The 21,679-nt window shown below is 48.7% G+C and overlaps 7 protein-coding genes across 7 annotated transcripts; 5 read left to right on the top strand and 2 right to left on the bottom strand.

Annotated features, from left to right (window-relative positions):
• Positions 1-275: 275 nt before the first annotated feature.
• ASPSYDRAFT_479260 (putative extracellular serine-rich protein) lies at positions 276-1,252 on the top strand. Its single transcript, XM_040847535.1, has 2 exons — positions 276-861; positions 930-1,252. The coding sequence occupies exon 1, from the start codon at positions 375-377 to the stop codon at positions 825-827; it is 453 nt and encodes a 150-aa protein (XP_040697833.1). The 5' UTR covers positions 276-374; the 3' UTR covers positions 828-861; positions 930-1,252.
• Positions 1,253-1,429: 177 nt separating this feature from the next.
• On the bottom strand, positions 1,430-3,254 carry ASPSYDRAFT_479231 (putative Ras family GTPase (Rab4b)). The gene is made up of 4 exons (XM_040847533.1): positions 2,808-3,254; positions 2,663-2,727; positions 2,560-2,594; positions 1,430-2,468 (listed from the first exon to the last, which is right to left on the bottom strand). Exons 1-4 carry the CDS (start codon positions 2,868-2,870, stop codon positions 1,609-1,611), a joined length of 1,023 nt encoding a protein of 340 aa, XP_040697832.1. The 5' UTR covers positions 2,871-3,254; the 3' UTR covers positions 1,430-1,608.
• Positions 3,255-3,475: 221 nt separating this feature from the next.
• ASPSYDRAFT_61380 (uncharacterized protein) lies at positions 3,476-6,079 on the bottom strand (the record flags this gene model as incomplete). The annotated part of the gene is made up of 4 exons (XM_040849977.1): positions 3,476-3,888; positions 3,973-5,786; positions 5,850-5,878; positions 5,978-6,079. The coding sequence occupies 4 exons, from the start codon at positions 6,077-6,079 to the stop codon at positions 3,476-3,478; spliced, it is 2,358 nt and encodes a 785-aa protein (XP_040697831.1).
• A 999-nt stretch (positions 6,080-7,078) lies between these two features.
• ASPSYDRAFT_136164 (SSH4 family protein) lies at positions 7,079-7,993 on the top strand (the record flags this gene model as incomplete). The annotated part of the gene is made up of 1 exon (XM_040840749.1): positions 7,079-7,993. The coding sequence occupies one exon, from the start codon at positions 7,079-7,081 to the stop codon at positions 7,991-7,993; it is 915 nt and encodes a 304-aa protein (XP_040697830.1).
• Positions 7,994-12,931: 4,938 nt separating this feature from the next.
• On the top strand, positions 12,932-13,701 carry ASPSYDRAFT_49984 (uncharacterized protein). The gene has a single exon (XM_040847979.1). It carries the CDS (start codon positions 13,219-13,221, stop codon positions 13,543-13,545), a length of 327 nt encoding a protein of 108 aa, XP_040697829.1. The 5' UTR covers positions 12,932-13,218; the 3' UTR covers positions 13,546-13,701.
• A 2,765-nt stretch (positions 13,702-16,466) lies between these two features.
• Positions 16,467-18,273, top strand: ASPSYDRAFT_61378 (glycosyltransferase family 2 protein; the record flags this gene model as incomplete). Its single annotated transcript, XM_040849976.1, has 4 exons — positions 16,467-16,504; positions 16,595-17,464; positions 17,535-17,826; positions 18,106-18,273. The coding sequence occupies 4 exons, from the start codon at positions 16,467-16,469 to the stop codon at positions 18,271-18,273; spliced, it is 1,368 nt and encodes a 455-aa protein (XP_040697828.1).
• Positions 18,274-19,498: 1,225 nt separating this feature from the next.
• On the top strand, positions 19,499-20,706 carry ASPSYDRAFT_160594 (ATP synthase complex assembly protein ATP12; the record flags this gene model as incomplete). The annotated part of the gene is made up of 2 exons (XM_040842923.1): positions 19,499-19,808; positions 19,904-20,706. 2 exons carry the CDS (start codon positions 19,499-19,501, stop codon positions 20,704-20,706), a joined length of 1,113 nt encoding a protein of 370 aa, XP_040697827.1.
• Between the last annotated feature and the right edge of the window lie 973 nt (positions 20,707-21,679).

Genomic DNA, 21,679 nt, shown 5'->3' with positions numbered 1-21,679 from the left:
CTGAGTCTGGATTCTGAAGTATACGAATGGCCTGGCGCCGGAGAAAGCAACACTAAACTATCACTAACCGACTTTTGCTCGTGCTCGGCTGCCCCGCTCGCGCGACAGCCCCTTTTCATCTGGTCCTTTCGGCCTAATAATTTCCTCTTCCTGCTCCCAGCTTTCTTCACTGCCATCCAACTCTCGTTGTCGTCGCTCTTTCTTTCTTTCTCCCACACGGGCTGCCGCTCTTTCCAGTCCCATTCACTCTTTGAATACTCGCTACCGATACCCCTCAAGCGACGAATCAACTGGTCGATCTTTCGTTCTATAAACGACGATAAACCATCCTTAACAAACCCGATTAATCAACCTTAATCGCAACCTCTATCAAAATGCAATTCTTCAAGACTCTCTTCGTCGTCAGCGCCGCCGTCGCTCCGGCCCTGGCTGCTGTCGCAAACGGTGGAGCTGGTGAAACCGAATCTCTCACCTCAACCCGCACCACAACCAACACTGTCACTGTGCATACCTCCACCACCTCCACTCCGACCTTCACCCCAACCAGCACCCCTCTCATCAAGGAAGCCGCTGCCACGCCCGACTGCAGCACTTTCGTCAGCGAGGCGGTTTACTCCTCCACCATTGCGGTGCCATCGTCGTCAATCCCAGTCATTCCCAGCGCTCCCTCTAGCTCTGCGTCTGCGTCTGCGTCTGCGTCTGCGTCTGGGACCGCCACCGTTTCCGCTTCTCCTTCTCCATTCACAGGTGCTGCTGTTCCTGGAGCGAAGCTTTCAAACGCCGGTATCGTTGGCGCTGGTTTGGCTGCCATGGCTTTTATGCTCTAAATGGAGCTGTAGCTTCGCCAGTTTTGGGAAATTAGCTGGGGGTTGGCAAATGGGAGTCGCTGGTTACTAGTCACTCGGTACACGACTTGATTTCTCTTTCTTCTACTTTTCTCACTTCTTCCCTTTCTTATCGGATCTTATGTTTGCGGTTTGTTCCGTTCCCTTAGGGATAATATAGATGGGAAGGAGCATGTACATATAGATCGGATCTACTTTCTACACTTCTCTGATTTGGTATATCCATTTTTCGGCCATGATGGTCTCTTTCTTAATGCACGATACGTTTTTTACGACAACGTTGTAGCCAATGCGCTTGTAAACCTAGAATCCCATAATATCTGATTACAATGCGTTTTCGAAGTTCGCATGGGGAAAATGGATTGTTAATGTGTTCGCACTTCGAATAAATCCGGTGTAGGTTCATTCAGGCGCCATCTACGGAGTAATTCCTTAAGTTGGACCAGCAGGTCAAGGGTAACATTCCATTAAGAGAAGCGTAGCAGGGTGTAGCACGTAGAGGCTGGCTTAAGAGCAGCGAACAACACACCCCTTGAGTTGCCAAAGAACAGTGTATGAAATTTCGGAATTAACAGCGAACGTAATCGGGGTATAGTGCAGTAGAGAAATGAAGAAACGGGCATTATCTGACACGCAAAAGAGCGCCGCTGGGATGGGCAAAGTTTTGGACCAACACCTTGTATCGACATGCCGCGCCAGACCTAAATAGATAAGAGCAGTATTGCGAGGTGTGACCCGGGGACAACGAGTCGATCGTAACAATTCAGCAACATCCTGATCGCTTCCTGTTGTGGGATCCGCTGAGACGGAAAACGTCTTCCCACTCGCCTATGCCTGTCCTCCAGTTACCTCCACCGCCTCGTCGCCTTGTATTTCTCCGGTGGAGTTGGACAGCACTATCATCAAGCGTCATCTGGCTTCTTATGCTCGAAGCATCACTCATGCCATGGCCATAAACCCCGCCATCTCCATATTGAATACCACTTTGCGGGTCATCGGGGTCAATCTCCCCGAGCTCAATCTTCGTGAGTATGATGCGCGCAAGTCGCTGAAAGAGCTCCTCTACGCCATCTCCTGTGAGAGCAGAGACCTCAACGACAGCCGGAATATTAGACTTAGCAGCCCAGTGCGAAGCTTCTTCAACACCAACTTCGCGACCATATGAGGCATGCGTAGCAGTCATCCTGGTACCCGCCCCCATATTGCTCGAACGAAAGGAACCAGCCACAGAATCATATGGAAACGATGACTGCCGGCTAGACGTGCTGGACGGGGTCATTGGGGGGCGCATTCCATCTTCATGGTAGTCATTGCTGGAAAATGACTCATTTGTAAGATCAGCCTTATTCCCAGCGAGGAGAACGGTGAGGTTCGGAGATGCGAGGGCTCGTGCATCCATTAGAAAGGTCGGAAGGGAGGAAAACGAGGCCTGGGATGCGACATCGTAAATAAGAATTGCCCCCGCAGCTCCCCTGTAGTAGGATCTTGATACAGATCGAAATCTCTCCGTCCCAGCAGTGTCCCAAAGTTGTAGTTTGATCCTCGTTCGTCGGGGTCCGGTGCCTAGTTTGATGATTCTAGAGGAGAACTCAACTCCGATCGTTTGCGACGATAGCACTCTCCCTACAGGAGCACGGTGTATTAGCGAGCCGATTTATCCAGCTCTGGACAGCCCAGAATGGACGGGCTCAGATATGAGATTTCGGAGCCGTACATTCATTCTTGACAAATCGGTGGAGCACACAGGACCTGCGTGGTGTTGGGGGCGGTCGTCAGTACAGAGCTTGGAGAACCCCGAGGGATGGGGATGGACTCACTTTCCGGCACCACTTGGACCAAGAAGAATAACTTTTGCCAGGTAATCATACATGCTCTCCAGTTCCTAGTCTGTATTAGAACAAGGTGTTTGAAGAACCGCCCCTCAAGGCCAGCTGATTTGGAAATCATATCACTTCAGCATACCTGGTTTCGTTCCGGCAGGGTGGAGGTCGAAGACGTAGTTGAATGTCCTCTTTGACGTGCCATCGTGTCAGGCACCGACCACCAATGTGGAGGAAGAAGGACGGGGGTTGCACAAGAGAGGGCTGCGAAGGGAGATTGCGAGAGGGTAGGTTGTTGAAAGTTGCGGGTGAGTTGTTCCTCACTATTTTATCCAAAGCAGGCCTCCCTACTTAACACCTACTGGCCCGCCCAGTCCGATAGTGCATCGTGACACTCCACTATAGCATCCAGCCCAATGATCATCGGTTTACTCTCGAAATAATTCTACTTTTCGCTTGAGTTGGTTTCCCTCTTTGTTGCGACAATATCGACCCTTGCGCTCCAGTCGCTAGTTTGGGAACCGAGGCCGAGCGCAAACCACATGCAACATCAACTCACAGGTGGCTAGTGGCTACGATATGCGTAATAATGCTCAACACTATAATCCTATTTTTGATATCGCCTGCCATTATCATTACCAATCAGTGTTCTCCATAATGGCTCTTCCGTAACGGTAACGTACGGTTGTTTCGTCACATAAAGGGGGCTGTTGCGCTTCGGCTAAAAAAGAAAAATGGCTTATCATCAAGAAACACTTGAAAGATTACAGACAATGATTCAGGCACCAAGCAAATCAACTTCATGTGGAATCAATGGTGTCTCTGACGCATTTGAACAACGGTGCTCCACCCTTGACAGCATTGCTTGCTCATATGATGCTCGCACCAGCAGCATTTGACAGGCCCAGATGGCAGGTCCGCTGTGATGCGCGTGCGTACTGATCTTTGCTGCGTCTCAAACCTGGGTGACTTCGCGGACGATTCACGTACCGGATGCACCCCTGTCGTTGAGACTGTTAGTCTATCAGACAAGGCATTCTGGTCCCAGGCAGCAAGTTCCTGGTCAAGAGCCGCCGACAAGGGATCAGAAAGCGTAAGACTCGAATACACTTCCGATGGCATATCATGCCAAAATTTGCATCTGCAACAGATTACAAAGAGCTTCGCAACGAGCTGATCCCGTCCAATTTGCCTTGCCTTTTTGCTCATTCTCTTCATGTCCGCTTTCGAGCCGGGTGAAACCGCTGGTACACGGCCACTGTCAGGCTCTGACGATATATATTTCTTCGATGCTGTACGCGTCTTACCTGCTGCACGTATAGTTGTGGGTACAGGTGGGTCACAACCGTCAGAGGTTCTCGATCTGGCAGACGCAGTTTCGTCTGCAGTATTGTAGTCCGACTCGGAATCCTGAGACATGCCAACCGATTGACTACTCTTTGGCCTCATCCTATTTTCGTGTGCCAAATCTGGAGACTGCGAAAGCGTCCGGCTGCTTCTCTTTGGGCTCTTCGGGGGCACAGTGGGAGACGAGTCTCGTTCCCGGCGTGGAGGTGATAGAGTACCGATCGCCTTAGGTTTTCCACCGCAAGGGCCTGTCACTTTGTTTAGTGAGTTGTAGAAGCGTGGCTTCGTTAGCAGTGCTGATGGAGCTAACTGACTAGGTTTTGAAGTCGTTATCCTGCTCATAAATCGTCGATTATCCGTTGCTTCTGTCACCGATGGTCTGACTGTGATACTTGGGGGTGCATGGATTGTTCTCTTATCTGGCAAACTCGGCGTTTGCAATTCATTAGGAGAGCTTGCCATGCTCAATCTTTTTGAAGCCTCATTCTCGGTACTACTGGACCTTTGTTGTCGTGCTGTGTCGGAACTCTGGAGGCTCACTAGAGTTGTTGCTCTTTTCGGGGCGGATAGCACACCATCACCGTTGATTGTCTGAGACTCTGCTAGAGGAGAGGATTTGAACTTTCTGTGGTGGTGCTGCTGTATGAATCCATCGGTGGATGCTCTGGCTAGCAAACTCCTAGGCGAGCCACCCCATGGGACCGTATTTGAACGGTGTTTTAAATTTGCGCTATGTTCACCATCCTCGGGCAGATGATGGGGATCGGGGGATCCGTTTTCCATGTTGGGATGTGTGGTCTGGCCCGTCTTCGGAATTTCTCCGGACTGTGAAGGTGCTACGCTTCGTTTTTTAGAGGTCAAGTTTGCGGTAAATAATGCCTTGTCTAAATCCGTCGGTTGCTGGTGAGCACCGTTGATTTCCGGAGTCCTCAATTCAAGATGTTGTTCTTCTTGGTGTATATTATTTCTTGAGATTGCGCCGAAGGCGTAAATAGTCATGTCTTCTCCATCTCGGACTGTCTGCTGGCCGGGAGAGACATTTGTAGACTCGGTGCCTGTTTTCAATTGCGGCAGCTTTAACGAGTGCGATGACTGCTCTGGCGACGCAAGTAATGCAGTTTTCCTAGCAGCTAGCTCTTTAGATATTGCTGTGCTCAGTCGTTCAGGCAAAGTCGAGGACAAAGCTGGAAGGGCGTCTGCGTTCTCATTCGATGAGGCTTCATCACGGCCAGCAAACCGGGCATTATCGAACCCCTCTGTTGAACTTGATCGAGACCTAGATCTTCGCCTTGAACTTGAAAATATAGAAGAAATTCGAGAGGGGGGGCGAGATCGTGATTCATCACCACTCACACTTGATGACCTACTTGAACTCCCGAAGGGCTGCTTCTTAGTGAGTCTTCGCGATTCTCTTCTCAAGACTGAGACATCTCTAGTGCGTTCGGCCTCTTCAAGTTTGAGCATCCGCTTCTCGAGCTCCAGTCTCTCCGCCTCCAGGCGCTTTGTAGCCCGCCTCTCTTTCTTTTCAACGACAGAATGACTCACGGTGGGTGATCGTTCGATATCCTGCGTTTTCACTGCACCATCAACAGTTGGAGAGTCTTCCACTGATTGGTGCAACTCCAGCCGAGAAGATTGAGTCGAAGAGGGCCTTGATTCCGAGGTGTTCAAGCCGGTGGCCTTAGAGTTCGACGGTGTATATGAATGAGGATTGTACCCGGTAGAGCTGACATCGGACGGTCTATAGTTTGTATAATCGACAGGATCGCTGGGCCTTACCGGCCGTACAGAGCAGTTTTGTTTACACGCAGCCGATTCCACGACGTCTGTGTTGAACGGGTCATCGTAACTGTTACTTTTCCTTGCCTTTCAACGCTTAGCACCATTAACACAACAATTGCCATTCGGGCCACAAACACGAACAGATTCCTTTGAAGAGTGTCGCAAGAAAAGCGTGCAACTTACATCATCTAGTTTGTCTTTATGGAACATTCGCTGCAATTGCTGCGTAATGGATGACCTCCGAGGCCGGCGGTTTTCGCTACTCGGTTCGATGAGGGCCGGCATCTTGACAGCCGCGGATCGAATAGTGGTGTAAGAGTCAGCGTAAATTTCAAAATGAATTATCCATGGTCATAAATGGTTGATTAGAAGAGGGAACGATGAGGAGGTTCGGTTTGCGAATTAAATAAGAATCATTGATGGGAGGGAAAAAGAGAGTCGCACAACACTCTTGATAGTGTGGCATGGGAATTTTAGAAATAATTCGCCATCGCAACAGCGGAGTCCAGAGTTTTGTACAGCTCAAATCATATGTGCACTGGTCACATGAAGGTGAAACCTCAAGCGCAGGTTTAGTAAGAGACGAGAGATGGATGGCGGGCAATCTTCATTGTCGTACAAGCGCAGGCTGAACTGCCCAACCGGACATGGTCAAGTGTCTCACCAGGCGCAGTCGAGCTGCATATGCGGCCTAAAAATACACCCCGGCTCCAATCGATTTACTGTGAACCTCTCGTCAGTCAGGGGGGGATAATTGAGGCAACGAGATCGGACAAAAAACAAGCAATAAATTCAAGTCTCGCCCGGTAATTGAAAGCCGACATGAGATTGTATAGGCATATACAGTCAGAGTAGAATTAGTTGGGCATCGGATCGTCGAGGCAACTCCAGTCTGCGGCTGACAGTTCCACAGGGACTATCATACCGAATTATCGATGCCTGGGGTGGACTCATCAGATCGACTTTGGCTGGTCTCGTTATTATTCGCTGGGGTCAGACTTCTGGGTACCTGAAAGCGGGATGTCCCTGGCCTCTTTGTGGAATGAAAATTGAAAGGCCCATCTCGAATGTTTATTGTTCTTTTGAATAAGTAAAGCCTCTTCCCGCACAGCCACACTTTCAAATATATAAAGTTAAGGCTCCGATCTCATATAGGTAAAACTCCCACCACCCCACGAACCAAAAAGAACCAGCGGGAAGATCTCATAAAACGCAAGGGATAACAACAAATTCTATTTCAGACTACATCTCCGTTAATTTCACAGAATAGCGCCAATCCTCCACATGGCAAACAAAGCCTATCCCCCGCCACCCGGGCCACCCCCTGGCTACGAGGATTCAAACCCGCCTCCTTATCACAATTGGCAAGAGGCAGTGCCCGATACAGCAGAGTTCCCCCCTCCGCCGGTATCTGGCAACTATCACTCTAATACAGGCAATGCATCCTCTAATGATGCAGAACGCGCGCATGAATTTTGTAATAGCACCCCGCTGTATCACCCTGCTTACCCGTCTGCAGTTGTATACAACTCTGTCCAAAGCCATGTCATCGGGCCAGTACCACCAGCTGAGTTTGGGGGTAGTATCTCCAAGCATCACAATCGCTGGGTGGGGTGCACAAGAGATAGGAGCGGCGATTGCATCCTACTATCAAATCTGCCCCTCTACTTCGCATTGGCGGATTCGCCATTCATCACAGAGATGCAGAAAACTATCTACTTCGAAGTCAAACTACTTGGCCTACGGGGTGGCCCTACACCGAACGATGATAGCGGCCTGTCAATCGGGTTCGCGGCACAACCGTACCCCACTTGGCGATCCCCCGGTTGGGAGAGAGGAAGCCTTGGTGTCTTTTCAGACGACGGATGCCGTTTTGTAAACGATTCCTGGGGCGGAAAGGACTTCACTGATGCGTTCAGGGTTGGCGATACCGTGGGACTTGGAATGTTATTCAAGCTCCCCGGGAGCATAAATGGCCCCGGCGCCACACCATCTACCACAAATCTTGACACCAGTGTCTTTTTCACTCGAAACGGGCAGCGTGTAGGTGGTTGGGATCTGCACGAAGAGGTGGACGAGGAGGCAGGTGGTGTTCGTGGGCTAGAGGGTCAACACGATCTTTACCCTGCGGTTGGTTTGTTTGGCGGTGTTGACTTTGAAATATTGTATCACCCTTCGAGCTGGTTGTTCCATCCCTAGTGACCTAGCTTTGGCACTAGATAAAGTGAGAACACAAACCACTATCTTGTAACAATAGAAAATCTAGTAGAAAATCTGCCCGGAGTTTTTTGCTCTTACTCTTTCTTTAGTTCTATGTAATCAATGCGCCGCTGTGCTTACTATATTAGGAATATCTTCTTTCCCAACTACACAAATTGTTTTTGGCCATACCATGAATAGACCAGGCGAAGTTGAGTCCAGATTAATCATAGCGGACCTAGATTTGTCTGTTTGCTACATGGTTGGGGCTTAGTAACTGCTCTGCTCTGGGGTGACCTTGTCTTTTGAGTGATCACACTTTCAGGCCCGCTTATTATGGGAATCCTCCCCAAGTGGTGGTAATACTGATAGCACCCCTTCATCTTCATTAAACCTACTCGGGAGTAGAGCTGCTATTGGCAATACTTCAACAGGCAATAGAAACCGCAAGCTTAAGCCCTGCCTTCTTAGCAAGGAAAGGATACTCATCATCTGCCAGGGTCATTCAGAATACCTGCGTACTAAGAGGCCTCAAGGCGAGCAAGCGGGCTGCTAGTGGGCTGGGGTATGGCATGACAAATTAAGTACTAGTAAAAGCTTTACTGGTTGAATTGATTTTCGGTGCTAAGCGCGCATTCTGGTTTGATTATGGTACTTGATGGGACCCTAACCGGCCGTGCATTCCCAGAAAGCCAGTCTCTGAGTATCAAAGCACCTGTTATCCTTGCATGCTGAATGTAGAACTGCAGGCACCCTTTTTATTTTATTTTTTATTTTATTTTTTATTTTTATTTTTTATTTTTATTTTTTTTTTTTTTTAACAAGGTTACAAAGTGGTTTTCCCACCGAGTGGCTCCTAAGCTGCACAATGAGATTGTCAGGACCAAACTTACTGTCATGAACATATCTCTGTATGTTACAAGCCTGCAATCATATCACGGCCGAAAATAGTAGTACGGGATCAACCGTCCGTCAGGGGCCAGACACGCTAGATCCCCACAAGTAATATCGTTTGGTGAAGGGGATTCACCCTAATATAGAGAGTAGGCGGGAAGAAAGTGGGTGGAAGGAGGGGCATCGAGATGGTATGGTGACGCGAGCTGCGCCATTCTCGAAAACGGGCCCCAGATTAGCCAGGATATTCCCTGCCGACCCTACACTGGCGATAAATAACTGTACATTAGTGCTTCGGGGGGAAGCATGAGGCACAGTTCCGGGCATGGTTCTGAGAGAACTGTCAGTTCCTCGCTGGCATGCAAGGATGCGGTGGGCATGCTAAGACGCTGCGGTCATTGGCATTTTGAGACCCTTGACGTCATAGTTTAATATACACAGTATCTCTCCTCGCTCCCGTCGCCCTTTCGAGCATAAAGTTGAAGCGTTGACAGGATCCGAAATTGACGGGCTCGGCAACGGAAGGAAGAAGATCGCCCGCTTATATGATTTAGTACAGGGATTACTTCAAAGGGAAAGATGAGCCCACACCGTCCTAATCACGATTTGAGAGATCATTAGATCTAGGCATCTGTCGCAGACTCGCAGTACAAAAAGAGGTTCTAGACCTGCACGTGCTGTGCTCTGGGAGGGCAAGTTGATCGCTAAGGATCAATATCTCAACTCTCAAAGAGCGCTCTGTACTATTGGTCCTTACAAGCTCTTATCATTGTCTCCCTTTTGATCTGTGCTGCGGCTTTTCTAAGGGGTGATGCCGCTAAGGTTCCATGTTGTACATGCATATCTGGTTGCTGGCGCAAAGTGTATCACGTCAAGCTCCAAAGGAAGTATGCGTATGGCCGAGTACTCTACGTGGCACAGAGGCATGTTGTACCTGCATTTACACTTTGACTATGCGTTAGAGTGCATTCGAGCCGAATATTTTCCGTCAAAGAGTTCAAGCTTTACGGAAAGTCCCGGTTTAGAAGTTGTATCATTCAGCTCAACCAAGATGGTCAAGTCAGAGAGGTATGAGAGGAATGCCAGACACGAGAGCTTTTGGAAGACAGCCGGCGATCTGAGCGAGCTTGAACTCGAGGGAAAAGAGCCACAGGCTCCTTCGAGAAGGTGACTGAAGGAGCTAAGAAAATAAGAGCGAATGGCTTTGAGCACAGCTATTAGGTGCAGTAGCGTTACAGTAGTGCGAGTCCGGGCCAGGTGGTTTTGGAGACCTGCTGATTGTTGCCTTTTTGTGAGGATATCTAACCTTGGTATGATAAGCTGGCCTCGAAAATCAACCGACGCCAGCCCTCGCCGGACCTTAAAGACTAGACTCGAGACTGGACGGAGGATGACGGTGGACCTCCGTTCTGCGAGGCCGTGGCAGTCACGGCAGTGACACGGTTCGGTGCAGTTATTCCGAGTTTGTGATCGTTCGTATTTCACCCGGGTTGATTTGGCAGCCGCTGGCAGCATGTCGCCTTTGCATCAGACGGAGAGCTGGGAAACAGCTGGAGCTAGGTATCATTCCTTATCGAGTACGGAGTGCTATTGGAGGCAGGCAGGAACCCCGGCTGCATGATGGGGCAAATCATTTCCTTAATTGTTTCCAACTCACTGGGAACCGTTTACGAAGGACGGGCTCGTATGTAGCACTCAAATTGTTGGACTACTAGGTATTCGGTTGCCCAGCATGCCTGGAACCGACGCGCGGTGGTACAAGTGAGGAGACCACCGTCGTCCCAAGCTGTCTTGCCACGAAGTAGTCGCCAGGGAGCCAAAGACCAAGTTCACCTGTTCAGACCCCAGCATCTGACTATGGGTCATTACTACGAGTTTTCGAGACTCGAAAGACTGCTTCCTTAATCGGCCAATTCCGTCGACGGGTTCCACCAGGTATGGGCGGCCGGCGGACTGGCGGAGGCGCCAGGAGCGACCTCGTCTCCACCACTAAGAGAAATGCACTGGGCAAGACAGCTCGTGTCGGCTCGCACGGGCTAGCTCGTCGCCTCGTTTGGATTCCCCGAACTGTAATAATGATAATTGCAATCTGACGGAACCTCACACGGAAGGTTGTTGTAACAGAGGGCTGCTGGAAAGCGCCAATTGTCCTGCTAGGTAAGTTGGTGATGGCAGGCGTTCTTCTCTTAAGGGCCTAATTACGCACGTAGCTCCAACAAAAAAGAGCCAATGATTCAAATATTGACATCTCATATCGGCTAAATGATCTGGCATGGTCGGCACCAACCGCTTACGAACATGGAACCTTTCAAGGATGAGAGACGAGCTGGTCCGTCCTCACATGCCATCTCCCACTGAACTCCCCCCGTTGCATTTCGGGATGGGCTACAGGGGTACCTTGAAAAATCTTAAAATCGGAGACAACGAGGAATCGAAATAATGGATCTTCCGTGCCGTTCGAAGGATCCAGGCCGCGCTGCGAGGGATGCAATCATGCAATATGCATGCCCGGCACGTCCGACGAATAACAACGAATACTTTGACATTATTATTGTTCAACAATAGTAACTCGAAAAAGGGGGCAGGTAAAACGTCCTGGGGATGCTGGTGGAGCCGGGCGCTAAGATGGCAACCATTGACCCAGCATTGAAGAAGACTGTTCAGTGTTCACGGCAACTTCCCGTACTGCTGCATAGAAAAGGATACTACTACGTACTGTGTCGAGGTAATTGCCTGAATATTGGTGATTGTTGACAGTATTGTTACATATTTGCTTAGGTGGTAGAGGTAACACTCCAGATTGATTCGGCGTTGACGACGCCGGTGATATTTCTATTGAAGACGTTATACTGTGCGCGCTCTAAATCTACAAGACACAAGACTCAAGACAAGTACGCGACTCCAGGCTCTGAGTGGTATCGCCGACGCCTGCGCTGTCGTGCGAAATATTCGCTCCACATTCGGGTCCTCTGTTAGCGGAGTTCGAGCCAGTGTTTAATATGTCTGTGCAGCCGAGATACGCGTTTGTTTCACTCGCTCAGGTTCCCTGCAAGCTACCGAGTCCGGACAAATTCAAACGGCAGCGTTTCCACTCTTCCATATGAGAACGCAGTAGTGTTTGCTGTTTCTGAAAAGGAACGACTCGAAAGTCGAAAGTACTAGTCAGACGCCATGGAGATGGAGTTTCGAGATTGTTTGAGAGCGAACTACCTTCTAGGAAGTCGGCTCCCTACTTCGGTTGTTGCTCCGAGGCAAACAAGATGAGATTTAGAACTTGGGGGGATCTCTATGGACTCCGTTACTGTACGTAGGTGGCCTACTATTTTTCACTGCCCAGGAGTGAGCGTGATACGGTACTTTCGCGCCTGCGATTGAAGAGGTAAAATGATCCAGGAAGAATGATAGAGACCACCACTTATTTAGATCGGATAACGTGTCTCCTTTTCTTGAGCCCTTACTCCTTTTATTCGATCCTGAGGTAGATAGTTTGCTCAATATTAATCCGAGTCAGCTTGGCGGACTTTTGGGTGGTATCGTGGACCTCTCGAGCCAGTAGGCGATGAGGTAATTTTCCTCGTCCAAGAAGCGTGAACCTGGGTGTGGAAAATAATAATAATAATAATTAAAAAAATAAAAAAAATAAAAAAAGGGAAAGAAGCTGATGAAGATGATGAAAAATATTCGAATAACGTGTCGGTACTCGGTCGTCATCGGAGTGCATGATTGCAAGGGGTGCTCGGACCAGGGTATCGACGCTCGAAAAGTCTTGGTTGAAGCCAGTCCGAGCCGTTTACGGTGACATGCAGGAAGCTGATTATCATCTGCAGCCAATGCCAGCCACTGATCCTGTCGATGTGGGCGCCCTGGACAACGCTTTGCTTTTTTCGGAGATATGCGCCCTCCTCAGCTTAGGGCTAGGCGAGAAGCCTCAGTTTTAGCTTATGCAAGACACAATTCGCCGAAGCTAGTTAAACAGCCCCGCGACTCGCAAGTCGCAGCTCGCAAGTCCCAAGAGAGCGAGAAACAGTCTCGGTCCGGATGGTTTTGACTGTTATCATGGGCCCATCCATCATCGCTCTCGTGCCGCCGCTGAGAATTGGGAGTCCGAGCGCAATGAGACGGCACGAAACGAATATTAATTCAACATATTGCCTGTATGATCCCAAATTTCGCTAGAAAGTCCTCCCTGATGCACCCTGCCTATATCACCAGCAGCCGCCGGGAAGCGGAGAGCTATAACTGAAACAGCCTAACAATCAGGCGCTGTGTTGTGAACTGTTCGAGACTTCAAGGTCAGGACGGAGGCGGGGACGATGGGGCAACGCGACGGGATGACCGGGGCCGAGGATCTTCAATATGAGTTGATCCTGAGAACGTTGACAGGAACCACAGAAACTGATGGTGGGCACCGAAATTCCAAATACGTAGTTGCTCCGAACGTCGAGTTTACTCACTACGTATACGTACTGCTTCTCGTGGCTGGCCTTTTATTTTCCCGTATTATTCTGGGTGTCTGGGGAACACGCGGTAAGTTTATGGTTTGCGCATGCACAGAATTCAGTAAAAAGGAAAGCGTGGTGTCAGTGCTTTGCGCCTCATTGTTCGAGAATGTTGCACACTCGTCCAGGCTTCGGAGGAGGATCCCACTGCATGGATGACTCCAGTGTCAGGCCGAGCCGGGAAAGATCCCTAAAGAACGCGTTACTGGTTTCCAGTTTCCACGTCTGCTTCATGATGTAAAGGTCCTGCAGGCGTTTAAGCACAACGTGATCGTCGAGCCCATCATAATAACTTAATAAGTGAATGAATAAATAATAACATCGGTATTATTGCCCAACTCCGCCCTTAGGTGAAGACCTGACATGGCTTCGGTGGATGGTCTCGACTTCGTATCCTTGCTGCTCGCCAAGTCGCCCATGAAACCCCCCAGTTTAAGAGCACGATGCTGCTGGTCAGCCTCTAAGCCTTAAACCATAACGAGGTTCCAGGTTATTTGCTCGCGCGCTTGGCTAGCGACTGGAAACTACCTCGTGTACTTATCTAAATGCTACGCACACTGGAGGCTTCCCTGGAAAGTTACCGGTATTTTACAGTTGGCGAGATCGCCGCTAGGATCACCACTCGTAGATAATACTACACTGGAGACTTTGGCTGGCTGAGGTCGATGTCGCTAGATTGGGAGATCGGAGACAATAATGATCAGGGCAAGGGAGAGTATTCATTCCCAAGCTTGGTGGTTTCAAAAATAAATGGGGGTAGGGAGTGTGATTGCACTTGATGCTTGACTCGGTCACTCCCTTTAACCTCCACATTCCATGTTTTAAAAATAGCTGGCCTTAGGCTGGAGGCTGCAAGTTGTGGACGAGCTGTTCTCATAAAGCTGGTCGCCTGGCTGTGAATTGCGAATCTCCCCTCTCCTAGCAGTGATTTTAAAGTTCTCGTTGTCTTGCGAGAAGGTACTCCCTGGAACCGATCGTGATTGAGGGAGGTGTCGCTTCCTTGGCTGGATTTTAACTTGCCTTCGATCAGTGACGCCGGAGGCCTTACGTATTGACCGGCTCTGATTTGCGAATCGCATCTGTTCCACGCACTGTGGTTTCTTTTCTCTCGCACGCTCTGATCTTCGTGCCGAACAGAGCCTCTTGCAAAACAAGTGACCTCACGCTCACCATGATCCAAAGACTCAGAATTGCCACCGCGAGTTCATGTGCCACAGTTCGACTAGATTCGGTGCCGCCCGCGCTGACGGGAATTACAGTAGTAGAATCATGAGGTCTAAACAGGTGATATTAACAAGGCTAAATATGCGGGGATTTATTCTTACTCCAGTCGCAGGTATGGCGAGTTGGCGACTGTGCTTGGATGCCGATCAAGATAGTACCTCCACCCTCCGGTGTCACCTCAAATATGCGTGTACCTCGTTCCGATTCCGCCACAAAAAGGAGAATACTTAATTCATAAGTAAAAGAAGGAGAAAAGGCGTCCCTCCAATTCTATGTACTCTGGCCTTGACTCATCAATAAGTATGTTTGTATTGCCACAAGACTAAGAGTGAGACGCAGATGGGCTGGTGGGGGAGGTGTGCAAGAAGCTTTCCATACTTGTCCTAGGTGAAGTTAAAAAAGGAAGGAAGCAGTCAGCCCGATACTGCGTCTGCCACCCGCGGACCTGCAACTACTGGGGTTTGCACTCTGCACTCTGCACTCTGCAATTTCACAAACCCACCGTGGGCTTTACTGATAACTATTACCATTATCCGATTTTGCAGTATATGGATCTATGATTCTACTACTACCATCTCCAGAATGATGTTCAGCAACTTCGTAGTATTACGGGTAATTTGTACTAGTTCCTAGCATTCTCGGTTCGCTTGCAGGTTCGGCCTAGGCCTTAGCTTAAGTTGCTGCTGGTAGTGGTTGGTCAAGTCAAATCAGCCGCTGCCCTGGGCACAAAGTACCAAAGTAGAACGCAAAATTGCAATGACAAAAGGACGAATCCACAAATCGTAATACCTACTATTCCGTAGGCTGTGAGTCGACGAGGGTATAGCTGCGGACTGCAGGATGCCTAGTATGCGAGTGCGGCAAGTGACCGGGGCGGTTAGGACGAGCTCCTTGTTCACCCGGCACTGGCAGGCTTGGACAATGGCAATGATGAGATCCACTGTGGGAGTCGAGTCCCAGCCTAGCTTTGCCAGAGGACCTAGCGCAGTCTCTCTGGCTCTCTCTGTCAGCCAGTCTCTCAGACTTCAAGTTAGCGCCTCGTCATCCACCCTTCTCCCCACTGCGCTAGTGCGAAGTTGCTGCTCGTGCGCCGCCAATCCCTCCCCACTTGCACTGTCCTCTGATTCCTCCATTCATTCCATCTAGATCCATCATCCAGGGTCTGACGCGCGAGGCACCTGCACAACACTCAAAATGACAATCTGTTAAGGAACTTATTTTTATTATTATTATAATTTTTTTTATTATCATTATTATTATTTATTATTTACGCTTCTCTCTTTCTTTTTTTTTTTTTTTTTTCCCTTTTCTTTTGCCCCCCTTCTCTTCCCCATCTCTTGTTTCAGGAGTGGCTGATTGGTGGTCTGGATACCACTTGAACATGTGCCAGCCCTGCCTCGACTCTATCGGCGACAAATAAAAGTCTCCAATGCTGCTGTCAGAGAGGCCTCGATCTTTTGCCTCCTGCGAGAAACTATTTCTCTACGTGACCGAGGAGGCAATTTTCTTAGTCCATGAGGAGCCATCCTCGCCCAGACATTCGTTTGCCATCCACTTCCGCTTGCTTATCTATATCCTGCCACTCGTTTCTCTCTCCTGTCTGTTAGTTCAGAAAGATCCTCTTTTCGCCTTTCCTATATTTGGTTTAAAGCTCCTTTGACTGTTGAAATTGACTTTGAGAAGACCAAGTCACGGGTCATCATTCTGCACATTGAGCATTGTGACCCATGTGCATCAAGGTTGGCAGTTGAGAAAACCCAGATAAACTGAAAGAAGACAAAAAGAGACAGAGCCAATAGCACTCTTTTTGGTTAGGGAGAACAGAAGAATTGTGTTGATTTCTCTAAGACCTGATAATGCACATAACGTATATGCGAGCGTTTATCGCTCTTTTGTTAGTGCCCCTCCTGGCTCACCTTGGGAATTCAATTCAGATTACGCCCCTTTATATCATGTTTGCTGACCCTGTTATGCTATTTCACAGCTTCTACCGGTATTTTCGTCTTGTTGTGAATCTAGTTTCATTCTGGACCTTCAAGCCTATAACCCCACCTGAAAACCCGAGATTGACTGCGGATGATGTGACAGTCATTATTCCTACGCTGGATGGCTGTGGTGAAGAGCTGGAGCGAACGATTGAGACCATACTCACGAACCGGCCCTTTGAGCTTCTTCTTGTTACAATTGAAGCAAACAAAAAGAAGGCCGAAGGCATGCTGAGTCGCATGCCTGCCGCTAAATCGAGGATCCGCCTATTCACTGTTACCCACCCAAATAAGCGTCGTCAGATGACCAGAGCTATTCCTGAAGTTCAGACAGCAATCACCATATTCGCTGACGATGATGTGATCTGGCCACCGAAGGTGCTGAGTTGGATGCTAGCCCCTTTCGAAAAAGATGAACGATACGGAGGTGTAGTAACGTGCCAACGGCTTCAACGTGCTATCTCCCCGACCTTGTCGCAGCGTATTTGGGGATTCCTCGGAGCCCTCTACTTGGAACGGAGGAACTTTGACTGTGCCGCTACTACCCACATCGATGGCGGACTTCCCTGTATGTCGGGGCGAACTGTTGCCTACAAGACAAGCATTCTGCAGGATGATGCCTTTACCTACGCATTTACCAATGAAGGATGGTGGTTCGGAAAATATCAGCTGAATGCCGATGACGACAACTTCATTACCCGCTGGATGGTCTCACATGGCTGGGAGACTTTCATGCAATACCACCCCGAAGCTGAAGTTCAAACAACACTGGAAGATAACCCAACCTTCTTAAAGCAATGCGCAAGATGGTCCCGTAGTAACTGGAGGAGCAATCTCACAAGTATGTTTGATGAAGGTCACATCTGGCAGTAAGTTTGTTTTGATCGTCGATATTCCTGTTGCTGCCTGTCGACTGACGCTCTACGTAATCAACAATAGCCGCCAACTTTGGAGTGCATATGCTGTTCATATGACAACACTATCGCCCCCAGCTCTCCTCGGTGACTTGGCTCTTATCTTCCTCTGTCATAAGGCTACTGCGTCTTGGGATGAACATTCCCATGCGTTAGCTATGTCTCTTCTTGCTGTTTGGATGTTTGTCAGCAAGTTTATCAAACTCTTGGGTCATTACATCCGCTTCCCAATTGATTGGGTTTTCCTTCCCGTGTCAATCCTTTTCGGATATTTCCATGGTGCGATAAAGATGTATGCCGTGATGACCCTTAGTGCGGTACGTGGTAATCTGGTTTTCCTTATTGTATTTTCCTTCCCAGTCTTGGTGATGTATTGCCTGGGCTATTGGAAATGGTTTCCCTCTGCATATACGGTTGCACCATGCTATTTTTCTTGCCCTTTTGATGCCAACTTCACCCCATATGTTTTGTTAATGGGTCTGTTCGCTTTGATTCCTCTCACCTTGACTTGCATTGATATTCATAATGTTCTTTGGAGACTAGCCATGCGCACGAAATACTTATACTCAGCTGACTGTTCCTTGTTCGCGCTTTAGACTACATGGGGTAGCCGTGAAGGTGCCGATGACTTTGATGCGGAACGTATGAAGAGACGACCAGACGATGATCCCCTGAAAAAACCCTACTATCGCAAATTCAGACTCAATGGGAACGATTTTCACCATCGATTGGTGCCCAGCGTAACCGCAGCTGATATTTCTTGAGCCAGCCGCACAAGCAACTCCCGCTCCAAGATCGTGGTGCAGCGCCCTCGAACCGCTGGCTGGGTCATTCGATGCTTACGAAGAGATGGTTTATGACGCTATTTTTCAAGAAATTATATACAAGGGACCTATACGGAAGTCCTTTTCGCTTCAGCTAAAGGTGCGCTAATTGGTTTATTGTTAGGCCTCATCCCGCGGGGATGGCCTTGTCACAGTCGAATTAGCTTTCATTGAGCCAACCGGACTGTGCAAGCACTTTTGATGATTGACTGTATCTCCTTATACAACTCCCACTTGGAGGTTGTTACATTCCTCGTGTAAATTACAAAAGCGTGGGCGGGCTCTCGTCGCTTCAATTTCTGTTCTACTTATTTGACCAAAATTGTTGCTTGTTGTTTTCTTTTCTATCTGCTTAGATCAACAATTGGGAGGCCTTTTGAGATTCTGTGATAAATGCTTTGTTTTTGTTTTGTTTTTTCCAGTCTTGTTTTCTGATTATCCACCATGCCTAGCGGTTTGCAACGGTAATATCTAATCAGTTCTTCGAGATTAAGTATAATGTCGCCAATATTGCTTGCTTCATGGTTTGATCGTTCTTTAACTGGTTGAAATGTGAATGGTTCTTCGTATCTACTTTGGATCCAAATTCATTGGAGTCAGGGTGGATAAGAGGAAGGCCGCGGGCCACTGTCCCAGAAGGAAAGCGAAGAACCCTATAGCATATGTTATTTATTGATACTATTGAAGCTTATCATAATCCGTTGACGCAATAATAATTTGGACATCGGCTTCGTGCAAACTAGTTTATTCATAGGCACTGTTGTGGAAGGAACGAAGTGGTCACGGTATTATTTTGTCAACGTATTATCTACGAATATCGATTACCGGAGATCTTCAATATTAATATTGCATAAATAACCGGTTCGAAAGTCTTCCCTTTACTATATACAAAAAGTACTCCGTACGACATACAGTACTGTAATTCATTGTGGGGAAAATAGAAGTGTGGCGTCTGTGGCGAGTGCACGTCCTGTTTGACGGCGCGAAGTCACTTGTCTCCGGGAATGAACCGAGCAGATCGGCCTTGTGAGAGTACAGTAGGCTGCGATTAAGCGTTTCTGTCACACCAGGGCCATTCCAGCAGCTTATCCCCACGCCGCTGAAGCGTTAGTATACTGCCGTCTTTGCTTTTCTATCTTTAATTCCGAAAATGGTGAAGAAGGGGATGATTTCACTTCTTCGAACCTCCACGGCCCGTCCACAGCAACCACTTTTGACTGCTGCGCGACAGAGTACCCAAAGACCCCGCGCTCTCCATTCTTCTACATTGAAAGCGGCCGTTGCGCACCCAATTACTGCACATGGACCTCCGCCTAAGGCCCCTTCGCCATCCCCAGGATCTGGGGAGCGTGCAACTCAAAAAACAGAGGATCAGGGAAAGATATCAGAAGCCGAGCCGGAACCTCGCCCGATCAGGAAGCCTGCAACACTGAAGAAGCGCTTTTGGAAAGATGTCGATTTTCAGAGAAAGCAAGGTATTTTCGCTACTATTTACCCCTTTCCCTATTTTTTCCCTTTCTCCCCTTCCTTTTTTTTCACGGTTGCTAACATTTTGCTATTGCGCCTACAGGGGGCGAGTATCAGGTTCTACTAGATAAACGGCCAGTCCGGACTCCGTCAAAAAGCATCCTATCGATACCACCTACAAAACCATATCTAGCACATGCAATTGCTTTGGAATGGGATGTAATGAACACTGCACAACAAGCTCTGAAAAATCACATGATCCCGTTAACCTCTCTTACGGCGCGCGCAGCCGACATTGCACACGAGGACGCTGCGGGAGAAACACTTGCGCGAGACCAAATAGTCAAAACCGCGATGCGCTATCTTGACACGGATACATTACTCTGCTGGGTGCCCGAACAGAGCGAATATGCCGCTGAGGCTGACGAAAACGATCAAAGCCAAGAAACACTTCGGGAGGCTCAAATGAGAGTTGCAAAGGATATAATCGCATTTCTAAGCACCAAAGTATGGCCTGGCATTGAGATAATACCGGTCTTAGACACAGAGAGTATCTTCCCAGCGTCCCAGGCTCAGGCAACGAAAGATATTATCAAGCAATGGGTTCAGAGCTTGGAGGCCCATGATCTGGCTGCCCTTGAAAGGGGTATACTTGCCTCCAAGAGCCTGTTAGTTGCTGTTAGACTGGTGAGCGAGTGGAGCGAGAACTTCCGCCATCTGCAAAGGGCGGGGCAGAAGAAATTCGGAATTGAAGAGGCAGCTGAGGCATCCAGCCTCGAAGTTAAGTGGCAAACGGACATGTGGGGTGAAGTTGAAGATACTCACGACGTTGATAAGGAAGACCTGAGACGCCAACTCGGAAGTGTCATCCTTTTGGTGAGTGGGGAGACACCCGAGAGACCATAGGGTGGTCCTTTTACTTGAAAAAGTGTATATCTAGTTAGACGGGAAGGATTTTCGTCGTGTATGTATGGATAATATAAATTTGCGTTTATTAATGAGCATGTGATATTGGGAATACAATTTGGGGCTTGTTGTACTTCTGGATAATAAACTTCCACACATCCTTCAAAAATGCACTTGGTCAAGTATTGTTTCCAAACCCATGCGTATGTAGTTGCCCTCAGCCATACTGCGGGTTAAATGCGATGCGCATTCCGGCGGCCATAGAATTCCGCGGTAATATTTTGTTGCCTTTTAGTTGGACTCTGGTGTATTCACCATCGTGTGTTTGGGACATTATTATTGAAGGTTTATCTTGAACAGCCGCCAAGGCGCCACAACGGTCAGGAAGATCGACGCTTTCCTCTCTGGAATTCGGCTCCTCGTCTCTCAACCATCTTGTTACAAAATATTCATTTCGAAGTTATCGCATTTTCATTGAATCCAACCTTCCTCGCGTTTCATCCCACCTATGCATATTTAGTATTCCAGAGCCATGACAGAAAAGGGCGAAGGGTAAGTACCTTGGCCATATCTCTTTCTGGTTCCATGGGTCATCGAGCCTTGCAATGTCATATCTGATGCGTGCGGGATAATGAGTCCATTGATTATGAGAAGGCATTGAACTTTTCTATTGGACAAGTCTGCCCTTGCTGGATAAGCAAACTGCATACGGCTGCCTCGAGAGCCGTCATCTCACTAAGGAGATCAGAGGAACTCGAAGTGACGACATTGCTAACATACCCCGCCTCTATCCTTTAGACACAGACGCTCTAAAAGTGCTTTGGCATTGGCGATTCTGCATCGTGATAAGTCGAAAGACAACCGCGAAGGAACTGGCAGTCACGACAACGACTCGACCGACTCTGCCACGTCGCCCCCAGCGAACAACAGCAGCAGCCTGTCGATCTCCGCCAGCCCGACGCACCGAAGCTCC

This window comes from Aspergillus sydowii (genome assembly GCF_001890705.1).
Source record: "Aspergillus sydowii CBS 593.65 unplaced genomic scaffold ASPSYscaffold_14, whole genome shotgun sequence".
Lineage (NCBI taxonomy): Eukaryota > Fungi > Ascomycota > Eurotiomycetes > Eurotiales > Aspergillaceae > Aspergillus > Aspergillus sydowii.
The sequence above is the reverse complement of the archived record's forward strand: the minus strand, read 5'-3'. Positions and strand labels throughout refer to the sequence as shown.